This window comes from Pleurodeles waltl, chromosome 11 (genome assembly GCF_031143425.1).
Source record: "Pleurodeles waltl isolate 20211129_DDA chromosome 11, aPleWal1.hap1.20221129, whole genome shotgun sequence".
Lineage (NCBI taxonomy): Eukaryota > Metazoa > Chordata > Amphibia > Caudata > Salamandridae > Pleurodeles > Pleurodeles waltl.
Genome location: NC_090450.1, coordinates 689,541,683 through 689,562,436, shown reverse-complemented (window position 1 = coordinate 689,562,436; position 20,754 = coordinate 689,541,683). Strand labels below are relative to the sequence as shown.

At 46.5% G+C, this 20,754-nt stretch overlaps 1 protein-coding gene across 2 annotated transcripts in view; it reads right to left on the bottom strand.

The window, feature by feature from the left end:
• Window positions 1-20,375, bottom strand: part of TIA1 (TIA1 cytotoxic granule associated RNA binding protein) — a 309,231-nt gene extending 288,856 nt beyond the window's left edge. For both annotated transcript variants that reach the window (XM_069214209.1, XM_069214210.1), the window contains exon 1: window positions 20,112-20,375. In XM_069214209.1, the coding sequence (XP_069070310.1) occupies window positions 20,112-20,140 (29 nt within the window). In that variant the 5' untranslated portion in view covers window positions 20,141-20,375. The remainder of the gene's footprint in view (window positions 1-20,111) is intronic.
• Between the last annotated feature and the right edge of the window lie 379 nt (window positions 20,376-20,754).

Below are 20,754 nucleotides of genomic sequence, written 5' to 3'. Positions count from 1 at the left end.
AATGTACTTACCTGCAATACCTTTCAAACAAGATATTACATGTTAAATTTGAACCTGTGGTTCTTAAAATAAAATAAGAAAAGATATTTTTCTATACAAAACCTATTGGCTGGATTTGTCTCTGAGTGTGTGTACCTCATTTATTGTCTATGTGTATGTACAACAAATGCTTAACACTACTCCTTGGATAAGCCTACTGCTCGACCACACTACCACAAAATAGAGCATTAGTATTATCTCTTTTTACCACTATTTTACCTCTAAGGGGAACCCTTGGACTCTGTGCATGCTATTCCTTACTTTGAAATAGCACATACAGAGCCAACTTCCTACAGCTATTTTAAAAGTGGACACTTAGTGCAATTTTCACAGTTCCTGGGGGAGGTAAGTTTTTGTTAGTTTTACCAGTTAAGTAAGACACTTACAGGGTTCAGTTCTTGGTCCAAGGTAGCCCACCGTTGGGGGTTCAGAGCAACCCCAAAGTTACCACACCAGCAGCTCAGGGCCGGTCAGGTGCAGAGTTCAAAGTGGTGCCCAAAATGCATAGGCTATAATGGAGAGAAGGGGGTGCCCCGGTTCCGGTCTGCTTGCAGGTAAGTACCCGCGTCTTCGGAGGGCAGACCAGGGGGGTTTTGTAGGGCACCGGGGGGGACACAAGCCCACACAGAAATTTCACCCTCAGCGGCGCGGGGGCGGCCGGGTGCAGTGTTAGAACAAGCGTCGGGTTCGCAATGTAAGTCAATGAGAGATCAAGGGATCTCTTCAGCGCTGCAGGCAGGCAAGGGGGGGCTTCCTCGGGGAAACCTCCACTTGGGCAAGGGAGAGGGACTCCTGGGGGTCACTTCTGCAGTGAAAGTCCGGTCCTTCAGGTCCTGGGGGCTGCGGGTGCAGGGTCTTTTCCAGGCGTCGGGACTTAGGTTTCAGAGAGTCGCGGTCAGGTGAAGCCTCGGGATTCCCTCTGCAGGCGGCGCTGTGGGGGCTCAGGGGGGACAGGTTTTGGTACTCACAGTCGTAGAGTAGTCCGGGGGTCCTCCCTGAGGTGTTGGTTCTCCACCAGCCGAGTCGGGGTCGCCGGGTGCAGTGTTGCAAGTCTCACGCTTCTTGCGGGGAGTTGCAGGGTTCTTTAAAGCTGCTTCTTGAAACAAAGTTGCAGTCTTTTTGGAGCAGGTCCGCTGTCCTCTGGAGTTTCTTGTCGTCGTCGAAGCAGGGCAGTCCTCAGAGGATTCAGAGGTCGCTGGTCCCTTTGGAAGGCGTCGCTGGGGCAGAATTCTTTGGAAGGCAGGAGACAGGCCGGTGAGTTTCTGGAGCCAAGGCAGTTGTTGTCTTCTGGTCTTCCTCTGCAGGGGTTTTCAGCTAGGCAGTCCTTCTTGTTGTTGCAGGAATCTAATTTTCTAGGGTTCAGGGTAGCCCTTAAATACTAAATTTAAGGGCGTGTTTAGGTCTGGGGGGTTAGTAGCCAATGGCTACTAGCCCCGAGGGTGGGTACACCCTCTTTGTGCCTCCTCCCAAGGGGAGGGGGTCACAATCCTAACCCTATTGGGGGAATCCTCCATCTGCAAGATGGAGGATTTCTAAAAGTTAGAGTCACTTCAGCTCAGGACACCTTAGGGGCTGTCCTGACTGGCCAGTGACTCCTCCTTGTTGCTTTCTTTGTTCCCTCCAGCCTTGCCGCCAAAAGTGGGGGCCGTGGCCGGAGGGGGCGGGCAACTCCACTAAGCTGGAGTGCCCTGCTGGGCTGTGACAAAGGGGTGAGCCTTTGAGGCTCACCGCCAGGTGTTACAGCTCCTGCCTGGGGGAGGTGTTAGCATCTCCACCCAGTGCAGGCTTTGTTACTGGCCTCAGAGTGACAAAGGCACTCTCCCCATGGGGCCAGCAACATGTCTCTAGTGTGGCAGGCTGCTGGAACTAGTCAGCCTACACAGACAGTCGGTTAAGTTTCAGGGGGCACCTCTAAGGTGCCCTCTGGGGTGTATTTTGCAATAAAATGTACACTGGCATCAGTGTGCATTTATTGTGCTGAGAAGTTTGATACCAAACTTCCCAGTTTTCAGTGTAGCCATTATGGTGCTGTGGAGTTCGTGTTTGACAAACTCCCAGACCATATACTCTTATGGCTACCCTGCACTTACAATGTCTAAGGTTTTGTTTAGACACTGTAGGGGTACCATGCTCATGCACTGGTACCCTCACCTATGGTATAGTGCACCCTGCATTAGGGCTGTAAGGCCTGCTAGAGGGGTGACTGACCTATACTTGCATAGGCAGTGAGGCTGGCATGGCACCCTGAGGGGAGTGCCATGTCGACTTACTCGTTTTGTTCTCACTAGCACACACAAGCTGGCAAGCAGTGTGTCTGTGCTGAGTGAGGTCTCCAGGGTGGCATAAGACATGCTGCAGCCCTTAGAGACCTTCCTTGGCATCAGGGCCCTTGGTACTAGAAGTACCAGTTACAAGGGACTTATCTGGATGCCAGGGTCTGCCAATTGTGGATACAAAAGTACAGGTTAGGGAAAGAACACTGGTGCTGGGGCCTGGTTAGCAGGCCTCCGCACACTTTCAATTGTAAACATAGCATCAGCAAAGGCAAAAAGTCAGGGGGCAACCATGCCAAGGAGGCATTTCCTTACAGTAACCATGCCAAGGAGGCATTTCCTTACACGGTGCTTGCCGCAGTGGAATGAATCGGAGGCTCGCTGGAACGTGCCCGCACGTCACTGGAGGCTAAGATAGACAGGGTGGTGAGTGACCTTATCCTTCTACATGCAGACCACCGCAAACTAACAGACAAGACCAATGAGATCGAAGCCACAGTAAAGGAGCTAACGCCTGCGACCACCCAGCTGAAAACAGGTATGGAAGACATACAAGCCAGAGTAAACGCCGGGCGGAGGACACAGAAGAAACAACATCCGCGTGGTAAACCTGCCGGAGGGCCGGGACCCAACAACCTACTCTGAGGGTTGGCTGCAGGGGCTGGTACCAGATGGAGTGCTTACTCCCTTTTTCTCAGTGGAGCATGCCCAAAGGATTCCCGGCCAAGACCGCCGGGAAGCGTTCCGCGCCCATTCATCATTCGCCCCCTTCACTACGCGGACAGAGACATACTGCGAACGGTAAGGGCCGTGCCATGCCGCCACCCCGGATAGATGACATGCAGATCTTGCTATTCCCAGATTATACATTGGCCGTGCAAAAAGACTGGACCTCCTACCTCCCTCTGAAACGTAAGCTACGATCACTTGGCCTATCCTACTCTTTGCTGTTTCCGCCAAGCTACGAGTTGTGGCGGAAGATAAAACACATTCCTTCCTCACACCCGACACAGCTTGGGAATAGCTTGAGTAGTCGGGACTGTCTACTGGTGGCGTGCCGGAGCGAGCCGAATGGACACCCCGAACCAAGCGCAGTCGAAATAGGCGAGACCGGAGAAGAATGAAATGCGCTCCTATTCAGGAGAAGAGAGGCGATTCACACTGCAGCAACGGTGGGTGCACCCCCCCCGGGCTCGGGGTCAGAGACAGAACTCTCACAGTTGACCAGCAACCGTCCCCTCACACCGGATCACTTATCGGAGTCAGGCCTTACCTAGGGACCCCCTGTGACGCCAGCCACCGCAGATGAACTCTTCTAAAAAGACCCTTGAACAATGTAAAGAAACAAGACACTGCAGGAAATATCCAACTAGAGACACCCATGCAGATTTGCCCTAAAACACAAGCAAACAACAAACTTGACTATGAAGCTCGCACGTCGGTCCATAAGGAGCTATGACCACACAGACGGGTGCGACACCCGACGACGCATACTACGCTTCTTGGCGATCAAATACAATGAGACCCCCCCCTCATAACTTAATTATCTGTCACAGCCGGACAAAAAGGCCTAAGACTACACCACCCACGGTATATTTGGCCTACCCCCACGCTCCTATCAGTGGAGACAAAAAATGTAGATGTGCGATCGCACGTTATTGTTTTCGTTGTAGTGTTTGGGCGGTGACCCGTTGTCTAACTGCTCTGATGGCATTAGTTAGGTTTTGTTCTTGCCGGTGGACACACAAACTCTCTGAACATTAGCTGGGAACCGAAGACTAACGAAGTAGCGCTGCGTAGAGGGTCTGGGCGGGTAAAGCTGAAAAAAGGACCCAACACCCATGATATGGCTACATACACAACAATTACCTGGAATGTAAGAGGTATTCACACCCCCAAGCGGTGTTATGCTATTTACTCCTACCTTAAAAGATACTCAATCCAATTAGCATTCTTACAGGAGACACACCTAACAAGCCTTGAGATTCCCCGACTGCGCCAGCGCTGGAGAGGGCAACTATACGCGACAGGTCACTCGGCTTACGCCAGACGCACGCTGATCTGGATTAGGGCAGGCACTCCCTTCGCGGCAAAGGAACAGATCACAGACCCGCAGGGTAGATTCGTACTGGTCAAGTGAAGACTGGCAGGACGCACGGTTGCGTTAGGTTCCATATAAGCCCCAAACACAGATCAGACTGCCTTCCTACATACTCTATCACACCACCTGGCGGGGTGGAGTGCCCTTCCGTGGCTACTGGCGGGAGATTTTAACAGTGTGCTTGACGTAGAACTGGAGGGCTCCTTTCCCCCACATCACCGGTGGGAGCTGCCTTGCGCGGTCTGGTAAACTGGACCCAACAATGGCAGCTAGTGGATGTGTGGCGGCAGAGACACAGGGAGGACAGAGTCTACTCCTTTTACTCCGCCCGCACTCCTTACATGTACGCCTAGACCGTATACTTTGCACTGCGAGCCTTACCCCGGTGGTGGTAAACTCGGAATATATGGGACGCACACACTCGGACCATAACCCACTGATATCGTGTTTGTGCTGGAGATCCCCTTGTTCACATATCCCCTTGTGGAGACTGAGGCCGGAATTACTAGAAGACGCTGCTTTTAGAGCATCATTAAGTGCTACAATCACAGAATTCTTTGAGCAAAACGAAGGCACGGCTACCTCGGGGTTGATCGAATGGGATGCATTCAAGGTCCGGGGGCACTGTCTGGGGGCTCGGTGTAACATGCGCCGTTCTGTTGAAAGCAACCTGACCCGAATAGAGCGGACCCTGACGCAGTCAAAAGAAGAAACCGCTAATAAGCAAACTGAAAAGACGAGACTACCAACAATAAGCGCAGAACACTTGTCACTATTAGAGCATCTGAGATGTCTAAACTAAATTGCACACTCCGCGAGAACTCATGCATCAGCGGATAAAGCAGGTAAATTATTGGCTTGGCTGATACATCGGGATTGAGAGGAAACCGATAATGGAAATTAGCTCACAAACAGGGGAAACGGGGGAATTAGTATACACACCCGTGGAGATACAGGCCGAATTCACAAGGCATTACACGGTGCTCTACGCTTCAAGGGCAACCCCTGGGGGAAGATTCCAGTGCTGAATTTCTTACTAGAGTGAATCTCCCACACTTAGAAAATGACCAGACTGAGATGCTCGAGGCACCCCTCTAACTTGAAGAGATCAAATCCAGTATCCGGGAACTTACATCCGGCAAAACACCTGGCCCAGACGGGCTACCAGTCGACTTTTACAGAGCCTTCGCGGTACATCTGGCACCCAGGTTACTTCAGGTATATGAGACAGCTAGGCAAGAGGGCCACCTATCGGCCACACAAAGAGGCACTACTGGCCTCCCTTCCCAAACCTGGGAGGGATCCAATGGACCTGGGCTCATATAGGCCCCTGGCAATGCTAAACACAAATTATAAATTACTAGCCAAGGTGTTGGCAACACGCCTTGCGCCAAGCGTGCCAGACATAATACACCCCGACCAAAACGGGTTTGTACCAGCCAGGGACACCTCCCATAATATCAGAAGACTATTCCGGGTTATGCAATATGCGAGACGTGACTGGCCACTGGCGGGCTGCCTTGTCCTTGATCTAGAAAAAGCTTTCGACTCACTGGAATGGCCCTACCTGTTCAGGGTGTTGCAACAATTTGGCATGGGACCATCTTTCACTCGTCTAGTTAAACTATTATACACCAGACCACTGATCCGGGTGGGGTTGGGATCCGAAATATCAGAGCCAATCCGGGTATGCAGAGGCACAAGACAGGGCTGCCCCCTCTCACCATTACTATTCTCACTTGCTATGGAACCCCTAGCGGCGGCCTTACGCGGGGAGGGTAGCAACTGGGCAATTCCTCTAGGAGATGACTTACACGTAGTGTCACTGTACGCTGATGACCTCTTAGGTTTCAGAGATATCACGCAGATACCACCATTGGGCCCTAGGGTCGCGTCAGATTCAGAATTCCACACATGGCATGAATTAGAGTTATACACACTGGGCAACCTCTATGAAGAAACCAAACTATTGTCGTTTGCTAGGCTTCAGGAAATGGGACTTCCACCTGGCCAATTCCTTTTACACTGCTCCTTGGTGAGGACTCTTGGGGCCAAGTGGGGAGACATCACAACAGCTCCACCTACCCACTTGCTGGTCCAATAACTACAGGTGGTGGGCTGTGGCCAACACCAGGTTAGCTGGCTGGCGGATGCCTTGAGAACCCAAACCGCCCCCGAAAACAATGCACTGCGTGTGGCATGGGAGACTTACAGTGGCGATTTGATGGAGATCTGCTCTCTCAGGACATCTCAACATACCACGTAACTCACGATTCAGACTAATTGAAAATTATATAGTACACTGAGCCTATCTCACACCTGCACGCGTGAACGGATACTTTACCCGTCAAGACGCAGCCTGTCCCCGATGCCGTGAGATCCTCAGGGTAGCCACCACCTGGGCAAGGGAGAGGGCCACCTGGGGGTCGCTTCTGCACTGGAAGTCGGATCCTTCATGTCCTGGGGGCTGTGGGTGCAGTGTCTTTACCAGGCGTCGGGTTCTTAGAAGCAGGCAGTCACGGTCAGGGGGAGCCTCTGGATTCACTCTGCAGGCATCACTGGGGGGGCTCAGGGGAGGTCAACTCTGCCTACTCACAGGATCGCAGTCGCCGGGGAGTCCTCCCTGTAGTGTTGGTTCTTCGCAGGTCGAGCCGGGGGCGTCGGGTGCAGAGTGGAAAGTCTCACGCTTCCGGCGGGAAACGTGCAGTCCTTTAAAATTTGTTTCTTTGTTGCAAGGTTGTTTCTTCTTCTTTGGAGCAGAGCCGCTGTCCTCGGGAGTTCTTGGTCCTTTTAGATGAAGGGTAGTCCTCTGAGGCTTCAGAGGTCGCTGAACCCTGGGGAACGAGTCGCTGTTGCAGTTTTTCTTGAAGTGGGGAGATAGGCCGGTAGGGCTGGGGCCAAAGCAGTTGGTGTCTCCGTCTTCTCTGCAGGGCTTTCAGGTCAGCAGTCCATCTTCAGGTTGCAGGAATCTCTCTTGCTAGGTTCTGTGAGCCCCTAAATACTCAATTTAGGGGTGTGTTTAGGTCTGGGGGGTTAGTAGCCAATGGCTATTAGCCCGGAGGGTGGCTACACCCTCTTTGTGCCTCCTCCCTGAGGGGGGGGGGGCACATCTCTAATCCTATTGGGGGAATCCTCCATCTGTAAGATGGAGGATTTCTAAGTCAGAGTCACCTCAGCTCAGGACACCTTAGGAGTTGTCCTGAATGACCAGTGACGACTCCTTGTTTTTCTCATGATCTCCTCCGGCCTTGCCGCCAAAAGTGGGGCCGTGGCCGGAGGGGTCAGGCATCTCCACTAGCTGGAGTGCCCTGGGGAGCTGTAACAAAGGGGGTGAGCCTTTGAGGCTCACCGCCAGGTGTTAAAGTTCCTGCAGGGGGAGGTGAGAAGCACCACCACCCAGTACAGGCTTTGTTACTAGCCACAGAGTGACAAAGGCACTCTCCCCATGTGGCCAGCAAAATGTCTTTTGTGTGTCAGGCTGGCAAAACTAGTCAGCCCACACTGGAAGTCAGGTATGTTTTCAGGGGGCATGTCTAAGATGCCCTCTGGGTGTATTTCACAATAAAATGTACACTGGCATCAGTGTGCATTTATTGTGCTGAGAAGTTTGATACCAAACTTCCCAGTTTACAGTGTAGCCATTATGGTGCTGTGGAGTTCGTGCGTGACAGACTCCCAGACCATATACTCTTATGGCTACCCTGCACTTACAAAGTCTAAGGTTTTGCTTAGACACTGTAGGAGCATAGTGCTCATGCACCTATGCCCTCACCTATGGTATAGTGCACCCTGCCTTAGGGCTGTAAGGCCTGCTAGAGGGGCAAGTTATCTATGCCATAGGCAGTGTGAGGTTGGCATAGCACCCTGAGGGGAGTGCCATGTCAACTTAGTCATTTTCTCCCAACCAGCACACACAAGCTGACAAGCAGTGTGTCTGTGCTGAGTGAGGGGTCCCCAGGGTGGCATAAGACATGCTTCAGCCCTTAGAGACCTTCCCTGGCATCAGGGCCCTTGGTACCAGGGGTACAAGGGACTTACCTGGATGCCAGGGTGTGCCAATTGTGGAAACTAAGGTACTGTTTTAGGGAAAGAACACTGGTGCTGGGGCCTGATTAGCAGGCCTCAGCACACTTTCAAATCACAACTTGTCATCAGCAAAGGCAAAAGGTCAGGGGGTAACCATGCCAAGGAGGTATTTCCTTACACATGGGAGGCATGCATCCTGGGACTGTTCCCTAGAAACAAACAACACAGAGCAGAGGCACGCTTCACAGACCTAGAACTCATTGTGGCGAAACGACTGGTGATCCACAGGTGGAAATCACAAGACCCCCCCACCGATACAGGCCTGAAGCCGCTCGCTTGAGGTGTGGGCGGGAGCAGAAGGCTTAGGACAGACAAGAAGAAATCCTGGGACTGCGACAATTTCCAATCTCCACCTGTTGGGAAGGGCTCTTACTAAAACTGCGCAGCATGGAAGCACACCCGGCAGGGGAGGGACCGGACTAAAGCGAGCTAGTATCTGTGGGCGAGAAGGTCACACCATATAAGGGGACAGAATACAGAAGTTGACTGGGCACACTATGACACTAAGGGGAGGGAAAACCACATGCACCGGACCTGATAACTGACCCAGCCCCTCCGCCTTCAAATTGAGCGGTTACAATTGATCCCCAATCCGGCATGAAAATAGTCATGTCAAAAATAATCACATAAGTGTCTGACCCCGCCAAGTGTTATTGATGTATTTTTTCTTCCTCTTTTTATTCTAAGGGTAACCTATATAAAATTCATAGTATCTGCCTTCTTAACAAAAGCGCAATAACTGAATACTTGTGACTGAAAATGCTATACCAATAAGCGCTGCGACTATGATGGACACTTGAACAATTGCAAAAACACGATGTAACATATGCGGCATAACTGTGTTGCCAATATACTAAACACTACTCAATACTGTGAACATTGCACACCAAAATATGTTAATCTGAAAAGAATGCCAAAATACGACAAAATGTAAAGTTTTAAAAAGTTAATAAACAGATTTATGAAAAAAAATGAAGTGCAACTACTTTAGGTATCGCACTTTGTAGTTAACTTTAACTTGCATTTTTACAACTAAGTATCTTCTTGCTGCAGCGCAAGGAATCCTCCTGCAACATTGCAGCTTAACCGTTTCAAGCACTACAAACAAGCAAAGACATGGAGGGGTGTTGGGGACAGGCAGACACGCACGTAACTGAGGGACCGGCGGGGGGAGCTGGAGGGCAGCAATGCAAGCCAATTCAAAGCGTCATGGCTGCAATGAGCACGAGCGCGTAGGAGACGCAAAAGAAGAAACTAGTTCAGTCACAATAAGACATTGGCAACCATGCAATAATCCATGTAATAGGGTTAGTCTGCAAGGCGGTAACAAAACCACCCCAAGGCGGGACAAACGTAAAGCATTTACTAATGTCATCAAGGGATCTTTGAAAGGCAAACCCAAGAACAAGTGAAAGTGATGGGTGTTGATGAGCGAGGTTAAAAGCCCACAGAATAAAAACATGTCGAAAAGTTCTTGCGAGCTCGACCTAAAAATGGCTTCCTATATTTAAACTTTAGTATGGGGGTGGAAAAGGTTCCCAAATTGGCAATGTCCTCATTTCTCTTTACTGGTAAGATACAAGGTTTGAAATTATATACTGTATGGTTTGGAATAGTTTAAAATTGACCAATACCTATTCATCCAATTGTGAATCATGGAAAAAGGAAAAGCAGCTAGATTTTCTATATCGCTCAATCTGTATACAAAATAACCTGGGTACTCAGCAAGAGCTGAAAACATTGTAAGTGTATATTAAAAAGGGATGGCTGAAATCAGAAACTCAACTGAACTCTATATGTAACTATGGTTACTACAAATAGTTACATACTTTTAGTTTCATGTTAAAATTAACCCAAAAGCTTATACAAAGTGCTTTCTGTGAAGTGTGATACAAACCAATGTCAGTCACAAACAAAGCTATTTCGTGCTCAAATCAGGTGACTCAATGTTAAAAATGCCACATCCTCTAAATTAAAGTCAGGCAACAATGCATGACTTAGCTGATACTCCAAGATCATCGTTTTTTTTTATATTGTCCCCCCAGAAAGTACACAAATCTTGAGAAATGTTTGCCTCTTATAATTGAATTTGATACTTTCAAATAACACTGGCAAATCTGTATTACAATACATATATTTGGTAATCATTCTGTTGAACTACTGTTAATTCTAATTCCTCAAAAATTGCCAAGATATACTTCAGTGGCCTACAACCGAGTACAGCATCTGAATGGGATAATGTCCTCAAATATGAAAGAACAATTCCTTTCACTCAACCACAGCAAACAGAAAGGACCAGCCTGACTTCACTTATTACATTAACTGCATCAAAATGTATGTTCTTGGCATTCTATTATTTAAAAAAAAAAAAAAAAAAAAAACACACATACAGGTTTATGGTCCTTTTATCAGATAATGCATTATTCAGCGATGCTGGGACCCAGATGAGACTTTAAAGTAGAACATGTAACAGGCAAGGCAAGCAAACAAGTTAAGCACTCACCCATTGTACAATTGTGAGCCCACTGTAAGCCGACAATAGGTCTTGTCGCCAACAGACACAAGACCTAAAGAGTAGTTCTAAGGTTACAAGTCATCCAATAAAAAAAAAACGGTATCACTAAAGCGATGGTAAAGATTCACAAGAAAATTAGGAATAAAAGCAGTTTGGGGGAGCTGGAACAAGGTGGTTTTCACTTACCACTAATTTATTTACATCCTGGCTAACAGGGGTCGTGAAGATGAAACAGATGATAAAGGGAGCACAAAAGACTTTAGGGGAGAACCAAGAGTTTATTTCACGCACCACGTAGAAGGTGGTCTTCGGTTTCTTGTTAACTTGAAAAGGAGGCAGCAGAGCACAGAAGATGTATGAATTCTGTTTTATTGTGGATTGAAAATATATATATATATTTTATATACATATACAATTTATTCAATAAAATCCATCGACTCTGAAAATCCTATATTGTTGACTTAGTTGAAGAGAACACCAACATGGTAACACAAAAAGCAAGATGGGTTAAGAAACGAATTCTGAAAACTCCCAAAATCTAGTCTACTAACTCCATTATCCTTGATTTGGACTTCAAAAGTACTGCAATTAAGGCTGCCACAGAACCCCTTCATTTATTGGCAACAATAGACATACATAGCTGCTAAAAAAAATACCACAGATTTAACAGCTTTGAGTGGGGTTTCAAACCTTTCAAGCGTCCACCTTGATCACTAGCACCAAGAATTTACCTACACCATGCAATGTCCAAACCATGATTATAATTAAAAAGAGCACATAACGGAAAGTAGTTGAGCATACACATGAGCTGTCAGTCCCATGGTTAAGAAGCACATGCCCAGGGGTGTGGCAGATAATAAAATATCTACATGTCAATGGGACAGGTTGCTTCTTAAATCTACTTGTCCTGTAAAAAAACAAAAAAAATCTTCTTGTCCCTTTGATGCCATGTAATGCGGCAACAAATTTTGGCAGCAATCTCCTTATGTAAGAGTTCTGATAATAGCCTCTCTGATTATGCCAGGGCTACTAATATAGTAGGGCTTGAATACTTTCAATTTCAATCCCTACTATAGCAATTTCCTTATTTTGCCACCTTTCAGCATATCCACATAATGAGGCTGGATGACGCAGTAAACAATATTTCCAGGGCTGGAATGTCTTAGAGTCTGCAAACCTACTAACTTGCATGATTTAAGGATTACACCAGCTCTTTTCCCATAATGAGAAAGGTTGGAAATTGACCATGGACAATGGCAGAAGTACTTCCGGGATAGGGGAAAAAAAAGTGGCTGGAGAGAAAGTGAACTTCTAAACGCTCAATAGATTTTCACATGAGCAAATCAACACATGCATATTTGCTTGTGTTAATATACAGTTCACAAACATTTTCTAGGAGTACAAATTCCTAGTCTACTTCTGTAAGTTCATGTGAATTCATGAAAGCCACTAATTCAAACACCTATATCATGGGTGCACTTTTGTGACTTTGCGCTAACAAAGGCATTTTGTTTTTATTAAACTCCCATTTCTCTCTCTATCGGCTTGCTTTACTGTGAGTGATCGTATTCTGCTATTCCACAAGGAGTATATTGGCACACAAAGAAGTTCTGTTCAGTACTGAGAACTACTGTGGCACCCCCCCCCGTAAAGAACACTGACCCACTCAGGGCAGGTGCTGTGCTGAATGGAGGGGAGCTTGGAGTGGGGCTGCAGTACCTTTGTTACACCACTGATGGCAATGTGTGCTTTTTGGAGCCAAAAACTTTTTTTCCCCTTTTTGCCAGTGTTTGTTACAGTGGTGTGGGCCTGGCAACTCCCACTACAATAAAGTGTTACAAAAGCCATGTCAAATCGACACGCATTGACAAAACCAGAAGACTCACAAAATCATGTTGGATCGGTTGGCTTTGCCAGTGCTTGTTTATTTTCATGCTTTCTATAATCTTGCTCAAAATGGTTACACTGATTTTCCATAAGGAATATTTTTGGGAAATGCTAGCATGTACCAACACATTTTACTAAATGATGCTTCAAAGAAATAGCACCTAAAATTTAATAGTAGCGAAACGTTTTTACTTACATTTTATTTTAAAAGCAAAATCATCACTCTTGCACAAGCTTCTGCAAACATTTGCATCAGATCAAAGAGCATTCTGGGAGCATTATACTTAGGCTCATATCGTTAAACTATTCAAACTTGGATTTTGTTTTGTTGTTTTAGTATTGGTTAAAAAAGTTCATTTTCAAATATGCACATAAGTCATGTCAGATCTCATACACAGGGAAGACAGGGGCTACTGTTCCTTCTTTATGTAGTGGAAGAGGCAGTTTGCCACTGGTACCCATCCTATAGCTATACAAACCGAGCCAAGAACAACTAATTCTATATTTGATTCTATGAAACCAAGGGAAGCAGTCACATGCTTCTCTGTACTAGGAGCTCAAAACTACATAGGGCTCTATCCTGAAGATACCCAGTATCTTGGCATCCAGATATACCTTGGAACGGTGGATCTTAGGGAGGGCAACTTGGGGAAAAACCTACTGCATACTTTGTTCCTGCGTCAGCTTTTGGCATACCCTTAAGCTGCCCAGTATGGCACGAATTTAACTGTCTAAAATGGTTATGCTTCCGAGGATCCTGTACTTCTTTGCCAACTAACCGGTGACGATCCCGGTGTCCTGGTTCAAGACCCTAGATAGGCTCCACCAAGAACTGATATGGGATGGCGAGTGTCAAAGAGTTACTCTCATTACTCTTTGCCTCCCCCCTGACACGGGTGGATTGGGGGTAACAGACGTCAAACTTTACCCTATAGTGACGCAGCTGCAATTGCGTAACAAGGTAAGATTGGTAGAACTGGAGTGAGAACACAGTAGACGGGGTCGGGGAAATGCTGCTGGCCAGTGTGCTTCGGTTGAAGCTTAACCCCCCCCCCCCCCCCCCCCCCCCCCGCCGCTGAATACTGCCCTAGTGGCCTGGCGCTCTGGCATACAGACACCTTGTCTCCCTACGCACCCGCAATCCCTTTGATGTGCCTCCCATATGGGGACCCTCCTCCCTGCGTGACGCAGGGGCAAATGGACCACTGCAAGTTTGCAGACGGTGGCTCACAATGGGTGCAGGCTCCCACTTATTAAAATGGCTGTACAAGGCACTGAATGTTATGGTAGGTAAGCAGTTGGATTCCCTTATGGCCCAATGGGACACTGACCTGGGCAGAGAGCTGTCAGATGCTGAGTGGGGTCGGGTATCAGCATATGGATTCAAGGTATCTAGAAACACACTGCTTATATGTATCCAGTACAATTTTACACATAGGACATACCTCACGCCACAGACTTCAGGCCATACACCCTGAGGTTGCCCTGGATGTAGACGATGGTCACATGACCTGAGGGATACCCAAATTTGACAGACAACTGGGACACTGTCACCACACAGTGTAACAGGACATTAGCTACGACACTGCCTGCTACCACAGAAGAATGCCCACTGGATGGACCAGCACCTAAAAAAGGGGGGAATAGATTTGCAGACTCTGCTTTGGCACTTGCAAGGCGGCACTGGCTTGGAGGTCCCCCAGGGCACCCCGGTTGACTGCATGGATACAAGATATTACGAGTTGGGCACGAGACAGAGCAGGTGCTAATGAGGGAAGAGTCCAGAGGACCTCAACGCCACCCCATCGCCCACCTCCAGTTCGAAGTAGTGGATGAGTGGGAGTCCCTATACATAGTGGACAGCTCTACATGAGATGACAGTAGAACTACAGCAAATGATGCGACAACTCCCAATGATGGGGAAAGGGTGGACACAACGAGTAGAATTTGCTTAACCTGACGTAGCTAGTAGCCGTAAATGGAAGTCATAGGGATCCCTCGTGACATCATCCCTGGACGCCCTGACAAATATGCTGACTGAGCACACCCTGCCTAGCCCTCCCAGACTCCTAACTCCTCACCATCCTTAGACACTTGTGCAATAATATAACTCACATCCAACTGAGAAGGCCTAAGGAACCTGGGGACCGCTTGTTTTTGTGCATGGTTATACAGTTATGAAGTTTAAAATCATTATTATAGTTCTGTTACTTTATACGATATGGCATGAATGTATCCTGAATAATCACAAACCCCACTACCGAAGACAGCGCATTACGGTTGGAACTGTGCTCACCAGAGATTCAAAATTAACACACTTAAGCGCAGCTACCACGCTCCACTATGCTATGATTGTGCTTAAGAATGAGCTGCAATAAGTGATAAACACAAGTAAAATAGTAAATGTACCTCCTGTGGAATGCAATACCTCAAACAAAAGGTGATAATTTGAAAATGCCAATAAAAATAAAATTAAAAAATGGATGCCTCAATGACCTAGACGCAAGATGACTGATCTCCAAACCCAAATGAAAAATAAGCTTACAAGCAGGAAATATTTGGTCCGCCCAACACTAGACAATTAGAGTAGGAAAGTGAGACTGAAAAATATTTACACTACACCCCCACTTTTGTCTTCTGTAAAATTAGACCTCTGTGTTTAATATTCTCTTTAAGTCTGAATTAATGTTCAAAGTTAATATATATTGGTTTTTATGCCATACAAAGACTTTTTTTTAAATATTTGTTCGATTTAGGATTCATCAGCAATTCTTTGCTCACTTCATATTCACTGACGGAGGATTTCATCTTTCTTTAATGAAGCACATAGTAATGCCTACACTGTATTTATACTTTGTTTATATGTGTTCCCTGAACTAATGAAAAAGGGAAGCTTGCACGTATGCTAAAACATATGATTGTTGTCACACTGCACAACAGATTTAAGTGTGCTGTTCGTATGCTAACTTTAAACCTATCCCAATAGGCATTAATGTTCTATATTTACTTGCGGCCTAGCCCTCTTTCTGCTTTATAAGTACCTAAACCCTTCGACATTACAATTAGTCAGAAAACGCAATGGGACAGGCCTTTAGGTTCAGTGACTGCAACTATGTTCTCAGATTGTTCTATCTTGCAGATGTCCTCCACCAGTGCAAGTTTAGAAAACTCACAGTATTTTATTGGTTTTAATGTTTTTATTTTAGGGCGGTGGGTGGACTACTGGGGTTAGCTAACGCAGGGACCCTTTCCTTCATTACTAATAGTAGTGCAACAGGAAATTCTGAAGCAGACAACATTTCCAGTGCACAGGCTTAGTCAGGCCACACTAGTTTGAAATATGTTGAGATTGCCGGACTCCTGATTATTCTGGCAGCCACTGTCAGCTCGGTTGATGCTCAGCAGTGGTTAGCGTTGGATTTTGATATTTCTCCTGTGACACTTATCCTTTTAACCCCTGGTATATAGGTTCCAGGAACCTACTTTCACTCAAGCCCTGCATTCAGCACATAGGCCCAACACTTAACTTACTGACAATCCAATTGAGTCCACCCTTACAGCAGAGGTGTGTGGGTGCAAATATCGATAAGCTAGATGCTTCTATGTCAGAGGAAATGACGGATGAAAGGATGGAGGCGTCACACTATGGCAAGTAGCTTCAACTCAATGGATTCCTTTGTGGCCTGAACAAGGTTACTATCTTGATTTTGTCTGAGCCAGGCAACTTAAACGCTAGTCTGCAACGATGCACCTTGCAAGACGGGGCACATTGAAAGTGAACACACACATACAATACTGGAAGTTATTTACTATATTACCTAGGTTTTGTAATAAGGATGCGTTTCGCAGAAAAGGCAGGTGGGGTTATTGTCTGGGTTTATTTGCTATGTTTCTGTTTAGCGGTGTAAACCAAAGGTATGGCTACTTGTTTAGATTAGTCATACGTTTAGTTTACACCATTTTCAATTTAGTTTGGCTGCAATGAAGAGCCTTAACTGTCTGCCGTTCAGTACTTGCTTTGCAAGTAGGTCACAGACCTTAATGCCCTGAATCACCTGCAGTGCTCTACGTATGTTGCTTTCACACGAGACAAGCAATCTAAAGAAATATATATTTGAGAAATGCTCCACCCAACATTTAGGCAACCACAACAAAATGCTTGAAACATGGGGAGGCTTTACTGAACACTGCCATTTAGGGCAGGATCGAGCAGTTATTTAAACCCATGTCTTCTGATCGAAAATCCAGGACAGCATTAAAGACTGGCTCACTCACACCGAAACTAAGCGGTAATGTGGACTGGTGCTGGGCAGTGGGGAAGGTGTGGAGATCAAAGATCCATGTACAATGTGATAGAATTGGGCAAAAACGTTAAAAAAAAAAGTGAATAGAAGAATCTTTAACTTGAGTGTCTTGCCAGGGTGCATATTTCAATTACTGGAATCATGTCATTCATTGAGATTGATCCAATGGAATATCCATTAACCAACTCCAAATGGCTTTGCTAGATTTACTATTCCCAGCTGCCTTCACAGTTAAGCGCGCTGCTTGCTAAAACCCAAGACCTACCCCTGACTGCCCGCTCGGCCCACTGTTGCAGGCATCTTAAATTACAGGCAGAGATCTAGCCCATTGAGCAGTGACATAAAGGCAACTGGCAAATTAAAGGCCCCAAGTGTATAGTTCTCTGTACTTCAGTGACAGCACGAACCTAGGAAACAGAAAATGCTTCTCTAGAACAAGGGATGTAAACAAGTAAACACAGCAGTGCACCGAGACAGCAACTGAAAAATGTTTACTGCAGATGATGTCTCCGTAGACCATGGGTGCTCAAACGATTTCCTAGGGGCCAAACACTTCAGTCTGTGGGTGACCCAGCACCGCACTGCTGTCAGCAGAGTGGGGGTAGGTGTAAGATGGGCAGAGGGAAGCAACAACTAGTGGCCTCCTACCTAACCAAATTGTGTGACCCTAGATAGTTGTTTTCTATTCTTTTGGTTCTTTATTCTTCATTATCACACAAGAGGACCTTGAGATGTGACTTCAGGATGTGTCCTGTAAAAAACCTTTGGTTGTGTGACTAATAAACTATAATGTTGTCAATATATAACACTAACCCAGGCCAGCCAGAGAGTGCACATAACTGACTCACTTAGAGGATCACTACTGGCAGTGTGCCAGGGTGTGGGGAGGCATGAATCTCTAACTTAATGTTTATAAACTGTCACAAAAAAAAAAGTCTGAATGCACTAATTTACGTCGGATGTACTGAAACACTCATACATTTATGAAATACACTTTTTTAAACCTTGAAGGGACTTTAATATACCTTCACACGTTTGTTGCAGAGTGGCTTTCAAAATTAAGATATCCTTAAACTAAAGTGGTACAGGACACCTTCTGTGCATCATTTTATCTCACTTCAGTTCACATGTAAATAAGTGCTTGCCATGTATTAAATATATTTACCAATTTTAGCGCTTTGTAAAGTAAGCAATAAGTTAGTACTGCTGTTCAACTAGAGGCCGCATGTAAAGGCCAGGAGGGGGGCAGACGCCCGCCCCAACCCCACTCCTCCCCGAGGGCCATTGCCTTAGACGCTGATTTTTACACATTCAAAATGACACCAGTGTGACCTCTGCACCCATCTAATGTACAATGGATTTGTAACTGATAGAATACCCTCTTTAAAATATATATATATATATCACTGACAGCTAGATTAAAAATGTGGATTTGTGTTGTATTGTGCTCTATAACATTAGATGACATTAAACACATGGGGTATATTTTAGACAAAAAGTTCACAAATGCCAAGGCTATTCATGTGCATGGGTCCATTACTCACTTTGCCACATAATCTACGCTACCACTCGCATAGCTATGAGGTTCGAATGGCTGAACTCAATCTTGAGTTGCAATCCCGTGTTTCACTTTATAGAGATTTGTCAGGCAGCCATATCTGCTTGATTGTTCCTAAAGGAGCAAGACCTCGACTGATATGGTTGAGGTGGAAGAGAAACGATGGACTTTAATGTGGCTCTGACCGACTGCAGTAAATGAGACTTCTGAAAGAGTTTCACCCATCACCTTTTGCTGTATTTTCAGTAGCAGGTGCATCAATTTGGTTCAAGGTGTCTTCCTGCGGGGCCAAATGATATGGCAGATTGTAGGGTGTGAGTTCATGGCAAGATCTGCAGACTGCATTGCGCCCCTTTGAGCTCACTGCCTTATCCGATATTTGGTTAGAGTGGTAATGCTTATTATTATGGGATATATCTAAACACTTGTAACATCAAGAGAGCAAACAATTGGCATAACAGGTAAAATTAAATTTAAAGTCACCATACATGGAGTCAATACCATATTACTGCAAGACACTTGTTCAAGTAGCTCTGGCACGGAACTGGCTAGGAGAGGGGCCTCTCGGATGTTGCCTTTGTTCATTACTACATCTAAAATAGGCACCATGTCACGAGACATAAGGTTAAGGTTTATTTAGGAAGGATCGGATGATGTAGATTGACGGATTCTGTAGAGGACGTTGGAAAATACGGAATTATCTATTAATATTTAAGTATACACATTGAAGTGAAATTCTACTATTTTTGAAAGAGCGCCCATTGCACAAATCAGTCTCGTGGACACAGTTATTTCGGAAGGGGTCTTTGAAACGGCCTTAGACAGGTCTGGAAGCACTTCCCGCTCTCTTTCGCTGAAGTGGCAATAGCGAACTACATTATGGAAGTGCATGGCTCGAACAGAGATGTGGTAAAAAGTACGCGGAGAAGACGCTGTGGACATTGTTTGCGCACTCGAACTAATGTAAGACTAAAAATGTGTAGGCCTGACCTGTACTAACCTGTATCACACAACGTACCCAAAATGGGGTGGGGTAAAATAAATGTGTCAGACCCAGTGAATTTTCGTTTAACTACTATACACGTAAGGGCCTCAACCTTTGAATTATATGGCCGACATACGTGTCAATGACTTAAGAGCGGTGTGGCCTTTTGGGGAGGGAGTTATTCGGCATCGGATGGAAGGGGGGGGGGCTGGTTCGGTGCCTCGAATTACGTTGAGGTTTAATGGAGCACAAGGAACTACAATTAAAAGAAAACGTCTCTTCGGTACCGGAAAACAGAGGGTTGCCCACCAGACTTGACGTGCTCTGTTAACTGGGGGAGGTGGAGCGGCAGGGGATACTCACAGGGTCTTAGGCAGCTCGTCGTCCATCATGGCGGGGTAGCTGAGGGGAACTGCCGGTGCGTGAGGTGAGGAGTCGGTAGCGTGTTGCCGGAACTCCCACAGGCCTTGAGTTCGGCCCCAGTGGCGTTGAGGTGAAGCGGCGGCGGCAGGCTCTGTAGGCCGCGGCGCTTCTCTGAGACAATGAGCGGCGCTCGCGTTCTCTCACACACAGGCGAGACACAGAAAGAAGGGGGAGTGGGGGGGCAACCGTCACAAGATGGCGGACAGGAGGGGAAGGAGAGGACGCATGCGTGCGCTGTGGGTTAGAAACAAACGTCCAAGAGCGTCACGTCACAGGCTGCGCAATACACCTTAAGCACGAGTCTCTGTTAGCGCCATCATGGAGTTAGGCAAAAGGTAATTTCCTCAACGTTGATAGCTCTTTCGCTCTGGGAAGGTGACCAAAATAAGAATCCCTGAATATCTTCTAATGTGAAAGCTTCGATGTTGCAGTTGTACTTTTGTCAGTTTTTCATCCAACATAGAAGGACCACAGTTCTGACCTTGCGTGCTACGGCATATTTAGTTGTGGCTATTAGAAGGCGGCCTTAGTTGATACGCTTTTACTTACTAACTGTCTAGATGACAATGGAGCACAGTTTTTT